Raw genomic sequence first — 10,506 nt, forward strand, 5'->3', positions numbered from 1 at the left:
ACTCAAATATGCTAAAGTAGTCCTTTTGCTGATACAGAGTTCCACTCACAAGCAACAGTCAGTCAGCCACTACACAGAGAGAATAATCCTGCATACTCTCCAACACAGATTTAATTTTTTACATAACGAGTTAGGGATGCTCAACTAGAGCCCTTAATCCAGCCACTCTATGCAGAGGTCAAAGATCATGCGATTTAAGGCACAACTGGTAACAAGTAAGTTTTGCTTCTTCAAAGCAAGTATCCCCAACCAATAGACTGCTTCCTAATCATTTACTTACAGATGCTCTTGAACAGTGTTATATTTTAGGAAGCAACAGATTCACAAGTAGGCTTTTCAGAAGGTCTTGTATTTGCACATGTAGTGTCACCAGCAAGTGCTATTTAAAACAGCTGCATTTACTAGCATCTGTAAAGGTTAAAAAATTTAAAGCTTAAAATACTATGGTTTAAAGCTTACTTTAAAGTTTTGGTTTAGTCAGCAACTTACATTAACATGCATATACATCTTTTTTGGCTTTGTTTTCAAGGAGTTTTGCACTGTGTTCTCAGCCAAAATCTCAGGATTTTGGAAATAAAAGTGTATTTTTTTCTAAGTGATTTAAACAGGTCTACGTCTCAGAGAGTATGAGCTTGCAGACCTCTCAACATAAAAAAAAAATCCCTGAAAACTAGCATTAATAGTCAGTCATCATGACAGTAATTTAAAACCAATTATGCATTTCACTCTTAAAGTGCTAAATTTCAAAAATGTGCCCAAGTATATATCTAGCTCAATCCTGATCCTCAACTACTTGGAGAGAGGGGAAAAAAAAAAAACAAACCCACTCTGAAATTCCCAGAAAAGGACAGTCTGAAAGTTCTTTTTCAAAGATCAAAGTTCTTCATTCAATTTTCAAACCTGGTAACCTCACATATTCAAAAAAGTATACTGAAGGTTCTGCTTTATTCAGCAAGTATTTGCCAAAGCCACACTCAAATGTAAATTAAGCTGCTTAGCAAATTTATAGCTAACTCATCTCTAAGGAACAGTGAAAAACTTAAATCAAGAATTAAAGCACTGGCAAGTGCACATGACAGAATGAGCAGTCCAGCTATGGACCCTCTTTTCTCCTTGGCGCATACAGAAAAAAAGTTAGTACAAGTTGCGCTCAGTCCTCATGGAAAACTTCAATTCACCATTCCCACCACAACCTTGAACCAGCAAAGGGAGCTTCAAATCAATAGCCAACTAAGCAAACTCTCATTCCCACTTATGATGAACACAGGCTGGTTCACCTACCACAAGCAGTAAGTGCATGAAAGGTGTTTCTAGTCATGCTGATAGTTTTGTGCAGCATATGAGAGACAGCTTAGTAAATATATGGTCTAACAGTTAAGAACAGTCCCACTCTGTCCAAAGCAACCTTCCAAACTGGTAACACCTGCTCACCCTCTACCTTCTTCTGTCAGTACTGTAGTGGACTTGATCCTACAATGAGTAGGTTTAGTGGACTGGCAGAAAGTTATTCACAATTTTTTTGTAGATTATGAATTTTCTGGTTTATTTCCCTGAATTGGTTCCCCCTGGGACCAGACAAGCACTACTTGCAGATGCGTGTAGCTGAAAGGTAGGTTTTACAATCAGCTTAAGTCAAGCTACAACTGTCCTGCCATCAGAAGGTGTGGTCACACTCACAGGCCTGGCTGCACATTCTCCATTACCTCTTACCAGTTCTCACAACATTGCAGTAATGGTTTCCAGTTAGATCAGGTCACAGCCTTGCAAAGCAAGAAGCATTGCAATTCACCTACTGGCCACACAGTTGCCAAGAGCTAACCCCAGGAAGGGTAAGGGATTGTGTCTGGGTTCCACCATGGCTTTAGACCAGCTTAAACCCAGTCGCAAAACCACATCCTTCAAAGACAGCAATACAAGTGTTTTTAAAGCACACTCTGATGTCCTCCCTTCTCCTGCTACTGTGCTCCCTCCTTCTTGAGTCATCTTCATCTCCCCCTGATCTTCAGCAGCTTTACAAGCTCTGACCACAGCATACCAAAAATGGAGGATAGCGGGAATATCTCCCCTCACAGAGACAATCAAGGAAACACTTCTAAAGACCTCAGGGCATCCTACAAGCATAGAAAGAAATTACTAGATTTCAAAACTGCACAAGACAAATTGTAGTCTAATGTTACACCATGTACTGGGCATGACAGGCTTGAAGGTTCAATTCGGCCAGACTTCCTCTGACTTCAGAAAAAGCTTTCAACTTTGTTCTACAGTCTCATTTGTATCAGACCCCAGTGTTTCTCTCAACTATAAAGATGCTATGCAAGTCAAATCTTTGTCTCATGCTGTCTTTGAAAAGCATCAGAGGACAGTGTGAATGCTGAAATATCAATTACTGCGGCTGCTCCCATCTAAACATGTTAGCATCAACAGCAATACTACCCAGTTTTCAAGCAAACAAACACTTTCCTCTTTAATTCCATAAATTGGATTCTGCAAAGTTAAAAATGTAACTCTTCCACATTTATAATGTCTCATGACTTTCCTGAGCAAACAGGTAAACACAGAAAAACAAATGTTGAAAGACTAAAATTTTGTGAAATACAAGAGAAATAAAGTCTGTGCCTAACAAGTAACAGCAAACTGAGTCAACAGAAATTCAGGTCAAACCAGACATTTATCACTGATGCTTCAAGAAGGCCTGTTTCAGAAGGTTAAAAATCAATTATTGCCCAAATCAGAAGAAAATATGTAGAAGAACAACTGTAAATAGTTGAAATCTATTTTAAGTGTTTTACTAGATGCCTGAGAACAATGTTACCACTGAGAAGAAGCCTAGAGTGGTGAAAAACTGCATAGTTTACAAGGGAAGTGAGAACAACTGCAAAAAAAAATCTTGTAAAAATGGCAAGAGGAGCATTGACAATGAGCGTGACAGATCAGAAAAATACAGAAAACTGAAAGGCAAGCAAAAGGACACAAGACATCCCTATCCCTGAAAGGGCAGGCAGCATCTTAACAACAAAAGAAGGGGACAAAAGTTATCAAGATTACAACATAAGCATGATAGAACTGTCAATAAGAACACAAAACCACAAAATCTGAAAATGTTCAATAAATGCAGAACAAAAACAGCTGAGGAAAAAGCCAGAAAATTTAAATATCTTGTTGCCATGATAAAATGCTTTTGAATATAACAACAAATATAATTAAACTTCTTTAAAGTACAGGTTGTTTAGGTCAACCATATAGTCCAAAAGATGTAAATACTGTTTTTCATTAAGCCTGAAGAAACTCCAGTGATCTAGATAAAAGATAACATGGGTTATAGATAATTACCATTTGAAGTTATTGCTGGCTTTTCAAGGTTTGATATAGAATTAACAAAAAAGCAAAGACTAGTAATGCTAAGTACCATGGCTTCACAGAAGCATAAACCCAGCACTTTCAGTTGATAAAGCAGTAGTAACGGTCAAACACTGTTAATAGCCCAAGTGTTTGATTCAGTAGCATCTGATATTTTGATTAGGAAATTAGAATATAAGAAAGTTACCGTGGTCTATCGTACATATATTAAAAACTAGAGCTGAACAAGCTTTATTCTTAAGATTCATTCTGTGGCTATTCTACATACTGTCGTAGTTAAGGACTATGTTGGCCAAAAAAACCCTCTCTTGCTCTTTTCAGTAGCTCACATTTTTAAAACCTCAGGGGAGTGTCAATATGAAAATACTATTGAGAGGACACTAAACAGAGCTTGTTTTTTGACCCCACCCTATTTCATGGTTGTCTGCAGCCTAAGAGTAAACAACAGTTAGGAGGTATGTTATATACTGAGGGGAGAAATGGGGATAAATAATACTGTTTCTGATACAATATAGCTCATATTACTTGGGGAAGATTGAGACAGGACAGATTAAGGTGTTTTCAATACCAATAAAGGCAAAGCCATATCTAAACTGAAGACCCATCCTAGAAACTATCCAGAAAGCACTGAAAAGACTTCGAGGTAGGCAATCATCTGGGCAAAAGCTTCCAGTGTGATGCAGTTCCCAACAAGACCAGTACAATGGTCTATACATATGGGGAATGCCAAGTAAGAATGTGGAAGTTGCTTTACTACCGCAGCTGGCCCTGGTGAGAATACTAGAACAGTTCTCAAGGTCACTACTACAGCAGCTATTGCACTCGGAGCAATGCCATGAAAACACTGAAAGAATGAAGAATGTGTCTCAATGAGAGACTCAAAAGGGTCAGTAAGACTGCAGACCCTAACAACAGTGTAGGGATCTGATAATCATCAGCATATTAGATAAATACAGACAGACCTGTATTTGGATAGATAGATCTCAAGATGTAATGAACAGAAACAAATTAAATTCAGACTACAAACAGGTTTAAGTCATAAACAGGCTAATTAAATCTGGGGGCAACTTTCCCAGCTATACAATATTATCTGTTACTGTAGGATTTTGTTTATTTTCTTGCTTACTTTACTTTTACCCATAAAAAGAATTAGTTCATTAGAAAACCCTCACTGCCTGCCTTAGAAGGTTGGATTAGATCTGCAGTCTCCTCTGGCCTCAAACTACGAAGCTAACCATGATACGCAAGGCAAGACTCAACCTTCAATATTAAGCAGGCTAATTTGTCTGAGACTTCATTGTTCCATCCTCCTTTTTAAGTAATGCAATAAACAATAACTGATCTCTGAATGAGCTCAGAAATGTAAGCTTAGTCCCCGGAGTGATCCTGACTAAACTACAGAGTAAATCCTGTACTCGAGACAATTAAGAACAATCTGCACCACAATACAACCCCAACAGTATCAACATAATCCCACAGGGTTTGTAATCAGGCTGCAAAATCAGGCCTTTTGCTGATAGTTTTAACAGAAGATATTGGAGCCAAAGCTATCTACAGTAAGTTTACGTATTTTCTTCACACTGCCACCAAGGAATACATGGAAATATTATGCTTCTAACTTCCCAGGTAGTTACAAATTGAACCACAGGGAGAGAAGCTAAAGATAAAAATGAAGGCTTCCAGCTGGGATAAATCCTGCCAGAGTCCGTAACTCTTAAAATTTTCTTCAAAATTTGCAGGAAGATTTTTCTGACTTCAGAGTAAGCCAAAAACCCCCCCAACTTTCACAGCCAGAATCCTTCTAAAGCCAAAAGAGATCTGTAATAACCAATAACTTCCATTTCTCTCAAACATATCCCACACAACCTAACGACACTGGTGAATGCACTACATAGCAGTAACGAAATAGATAGTCCTCCCCAGTAACAGTTCTTACCATTTAGGAAGAGATGCAGCCCTGAACAGCTGAAACACCTTTGGCAGTTCAGGCCATATTAGGCCACACACCAAGAATATTTTCCAAACAAAAAGGAGCAATACAAACAAGATCGTTTCCTAAACATCCCCCAATTCTTGGATTTCAAAATAAAACATCCAAGCCCACCATCACCTGCCACAGAACAGTCAGGAAGTTGGTCTTGTTTAGAAGATCCAAGGAATTTAAAGCCAGGATGCCTATTAAAATCATTCAGCCAAAGGATAACAAGTACAAACAGTATGAGTAGCATTCCCATACTAGGGCTACACTGTATAAATGGAAGCAGAGCTTGCCATTGTACTGTCACCAGAAACCTGAACACTGGTAGAAGGAAACAAAGTCAAAGAGACTACTCAGTCCGGCATTACTGTGCCACCCTAGGGGGATCTGCATCTCTTATACGGGAGCTACTATATCGCGCCGTAGGGCAGCCAATGCCATGTCCACACTGAGATCTACACCCACAGGACTTCCTCTCTCTGGTCATTCGTGCACTTCACAATCCTGCTGAAGAATTCATTTATATGAAAGAGGTGGTACACCACTCACAGAATCACTCACCCCAACAGAGTCTACACTCCTCTCTCTTTGTGGATTTGAAACACCACCCAGTTATCCATGTGCAGAATTCAAAAGCTTGCATTTGGTCTCTAGAAAGACATCCATACTCAAGACGAAAACATCAGGAGCTGGATGATCCACCACCACCTTCCTTTCTTTGTTACAATGATTACTCACCCTCACCATTTACCACTTGTGCCTTTCAACTTGATCCCATTCAACTTCACTTTCCAGCCACTGGATCTTGTTAAATATAAACGGAATAAAGCACTGCATCTCAGTAAGAAAGTGTTTACATGGGGCAAGAAGGTGCTTTTCACTGTTCCTGATAAATGTGAACAGGTTTTTTTCAAGCCTTTCACTGTAAGGCATTATTAAAATAATTCTTAACTCTCTTCCACACTCTTCATTGTTTAACAATGACTTTTAAAGACAAAACTTCATCATTAGTATTACCACATGCTCAGCCAAAAGTCATCTCCTTGTTCCTAATCAGGACACCACCTTTAAAAAAAAATAAATCAAGGAATATATTACTTGTTTTTTAATTAAAGCATTATACTGGGAGCTTCTGCTGAACTGCTTGTTCATATTTATATTCTAGCAATCAATAAATTTGCAGATACAATCCCATGCCTCTGTTCCTTATCTTCAATACATTACTTCGAATATGGCTCCACTAAAGTGCACTTTGTTTTACTAGCATAACTTAACATGAATTCTGGATCATTTTATACAGTTGCTGGGTCCTTCCCACTTAGTACCTATTCATCTTGTTCATCTGCAAGTTTTATTAATGCCAATTTTGTTATTACTTCCAAATAATTCATGGAAACAAATCTCAAGTCTAGTAGAGTAACTCTTCTAAGACTTTCAGGAATAATGACATTCAAGAATAATTCTCTCTAGCAACTATTTCCAAGATAGACCAGTTAGCCAGCAGTTCTCCATCAATTTATCACACATTATAAGATCATTCTAAGTATTACATGAGCAACTGATGTCACTTGTTGTTCTTCACCACTAAAATGATATTTATATGCTTTGCTGCTCCACTAATAATCTTACAACAATGCTAGTAGAAAACACTGGGATCTACACTGTCATACTGAGCTGAACTTGTGGTAAGAAGAAAGAATCAATATCCTTTAAAACAGGAGTCTATTATATAAGTTCAGCTTGCTTTCATGTGGAAGGAAGGGAGGCCCATGAACTCAGTCAACAAGACACCCCACAAAACCCACCAAAAGCAGTCTCATCATCAATTTCCTAGAGCATTCACATTTTCAGCTATGCTTCTACCTCTTCTTACCAAAATTACTCAAATCGCTTTAAGCTGAGCCTTTAACAAATGAATAAACAGATCTTCCAGCACTCCGTATTTAATTAATTTTTCACTATTGCCAAGACCACCCTTTCTCCAACATTAATACTGTGTTCATAATATCTCACGGCAAAACACAAAGCCATAGAGCCCATATAAAAAAACCCCACATCCCTTCCAAAAAAGCCCCTCAAAAAAACTTTTAAAGTAATCCAAATTAGCCAAAACAAAGACAGTAAGAAGTGAAAGCATCATTTTATTAAAAAAAAGAAAAAGCGCACAGAAAAAAACAGCTGGAAAAGATGCATAGAATCATAGAATGGTTTCGGTTGGAAGGGACCTTAAAGATCATCTAGTTGCAACCCCCCTGCCATGGACAGGGACACCTTCCACTAGACCAGGTTGCTCAAAGCCCCGTCCAACCTGGCCTTGAACACTGCCAGGGAGGGGGCAGCCACAACCTCTCTGGACAACCTGTTCCAGTGTCTCACCACCCTCATAGGGAAGAAATGACATAGTGAAGCATTACACAGATAATAGTAGTATGGAACATAAGAAATCAGGAAAGATTTTGACTGTCATATAAAAAGCATCAGTTTTATACATATACAAATGTAAAAACTAATTATATGCTCCAATGTCACTACTTACATAAGGATATGATGCTATTTTCTTAAAAAGTAGAAATCGCTGAGTATTAAGGCCCCTGACCTTCAAAAATGACTGAACACAAGTGTACTACATTGTTCAGTGGGCAGGTCTGTGACAATACAACTCTGCTACGGTACAGAATCCTCAAGCTTTTAACAGCAACTCCAGAAATGCTCTTTTAACAGCCAGTCTCACCAGCAACATTAAAAACATCCTTCTCTTTTAAAGCTTGTCTCCACAAAGGGATTTTAAGGACTAAGGGAACACCCACTGAAATCCACGTAAATACTACCCTGTGAGAATAAGACATAGTCAGACACTCAGCATTTCCAAAAAAATCAAATTAAAAAAACCCTTAAGACTAGTTAGACAAGTGATATTTATTGCACATTAAAATATTCGGGTTGGTGCTACAGCACACGATATATATTCACTTCCTTCCCCATCTTCTCTACACATTCAACTTTATACACCAGAGGAACAGTATAAAGTTCTACCAGCTTGCTTAACTAGTGAAAATCACCAATTTAAATTGAGACATTTTTGTTCACCATATAGTAATTACTCAAAGTTAATTTACGAAATAATAATGTTCAATCTGAAGAACACAATGGTTTTGTAACAGCCTGTAGAAGCTTTTTATTCCATTTCATAGTTTTAGACTGCCCATCTAAAGTTTCCACAAGTTAAGAATATTTTCTTTCAAAGAACATCAACGTCCAACAGTCTGGATCGTTACTGAAAATTTCTGTCGCTTCTGAAAAACATCAGACACTGCAAATGAGGGTAATTCTCCAGTTAGTCTGAAGAAACATGTAGCATCAGTCTTGACACACCACTCAAAAAAGAAAAACAAAACAACAAGAAAAATTGGGACACTTATTGGGATGCATTGTTTTGCTATTTAACCTTCAGAAAAGACGGGTCTATTTTAAAGTCACAAGTGAGCACAGTCTGGAGAAGCAGAGAAGAGTGGGTAGGATACACAATCACATATAGAGGCCTATAGAGCCTCTTCAAGTCATCAAGAAGACTGAAAGTGTCTTTAAGATGTTGTTTAAGGAAAAAGAGTGCCATCTGTTTTGCAAAAACTGGAGCCTGGCATATGCACTAATCTTTTCCGTAGGCTGAGAAATCAATTCTTACAATCCTTAATGTATCAGATGACAAGTCCACACGTGAAAGATTTTCGAAACGGTATAAAATACATTTGAAAACACACTAGCCCTCTAACATGCATGCATACTGTTGACAAAAGTGGGTGGCACAAAAGAAGAGTAAAAGTATGACACGAAACGACCTCTACATGTTACCTGTAAACATTCCTCCCACCGCCTGGGCAACACATTGGAAAAGACAGACCGTTTGCTTTCAAAATAAACCCCACGCCGCCCAGGGAGCACTGGGCTGGGCTGGACCGGACCAGGCCCGACCCGCAGGCCGGTGCCAACACAGCATACAAGAAAACATTTATTCCTCCTCCGAACCGCTTCCCGCCGGGCTGCCGGGCCGCAGCCCGCCCTGGGGGGGCGGGGGCGGGCGCCGAGCCCGGCGGGGCACCGAGCGCTGCTGCTGCTCAGTGACGCCGGTGCCGCGGCACCACCCCGGCGCGGCTCTGCCCGCGGAGGAGCGGCTGGGTCGCGGCGGGCCGGGGGGCAGGCGGGGCCCCACCGCCCACCTCACCCCCCAGCCCAGTGCCGGGCGGGACCGCCGCCGCCGGGGAGGACGCCACAGGAGGGCCCGCGGCAGACCCTGCCCTCCTCCCCACCACCGGCACCGGCACCAGCATCCTCCTCCCACCCGACCGCCTCCACGCCACGGCCCGGCCCGGCCCAGCCCAGCCCTGCCTAGCCCAGCCCGGCCCGGCCCTGCCCACCCCGGCCCGCCGCCGCCGCGCACACCCAGGCCGGCAGCGGGAGGCGGCGGCGCACCTCGCCCCTCACCCCACCTCCCGCGGCGGGCACCGCGTCCCGACCGCGCCCCGAGTCCCCGCGCCGCCGCCGCCCAGCGGGGTGCCCTCACCTCCGGGTGCAGGATGGGGACGCAACCCGCTTCTTTCTCGTACTCCTCCAGAGGCGCCGCCATCTTGGTACGAGCCCGCCGCCCGCTGCATGCCGGGTAATGCGCGCCCCCCGCCGCTCCTCCCGCCCCGCGCGCGCGCGCGCCGCGCCCCTGGCGCCCCCGGCGGTGGAGGGCGCGCAGCCGGGGGGCGGGCGCGGGCCCCGCTGAGGGGGCGCGGGGAGCGCCGGGAGCGCCCGCGGCCGCCGCTCCCCCCGGCGCCTCCGCCGCTCGCTGCCGGAGCCCGGTCGCTCCCCGACGGCTTGGGGAAGGGCGGTGCCGGGGAGACGCCTCCGCTGGGAGCGCCGGGCGGCGGCGCAGCGGATGCTAACGGGCCTTGGAGCCCCGGCGGCGGCCTGAGGATGAGTCTGCGGGGGGATGTCAAAGCAGAGGGCCGCCGCTGGCAGGTAGCTGGCACGGCACGGCGGGGCGGGGCGGCCGCCGGGAGGCCTAGGGCTGTTTCGCCGGATCTCCAGAGGAGAGCTGTGTGCTGCTCTGCCCGGTTGCCCACTCGCCTGCCCGCAGCCGGCCAGTGCCCGCGCCAGCCGGATAGCCCGGCCTTACAGGGCCCCGGCCC

The 10,506-nt window shown here is 43.2% G+C and overlaps 1 protein-coding gene across 3 annotated transcripts in view; it reads right to left on the minus strand.

Annotated features, from left to right (window-relative positions):
• The window catches only part of ZDHHC17 (zDHHC palmitoyltransferase 17), a 78,182-nt gene extending 68,170 nt beyond the window's left edge, over positions 1–10,012 (minus strand). For all 3 annotated transcript variants that reach the window (XR_012623566.1, XM_074827176.1, XM_074827175.1), the window contains exon 1: positions 9,894–10,012. Coding sequence is in view for 2 of the 3 variants with exons in the window: in XM_074827176.1 (XP_074683277.1) it covers positions 9,894–9,956 (63 nt within the window). In the remaining variant the exon portion in view is untranslated. The remainder of the gene's footprint in view (positions 1–9,893) is intronic.
• Positions 10,013–10,506: the final 494 nt, after the last annotated feature.

Source organism: Strix aluco, chromosome 5, assembly GCF_031877795.1.
Source record: "Strix aluco isolate bStrAlu1 chromosome 5, bStrAlu1.hap1, whole genome shotgun sequence".
NCBI classification, from domain to species: domain Eukaryota; kingdom Metazoa; phylum Chordata; class Aves; order Strigiformes; family Strigidae; genus Strix; species Strix aluco.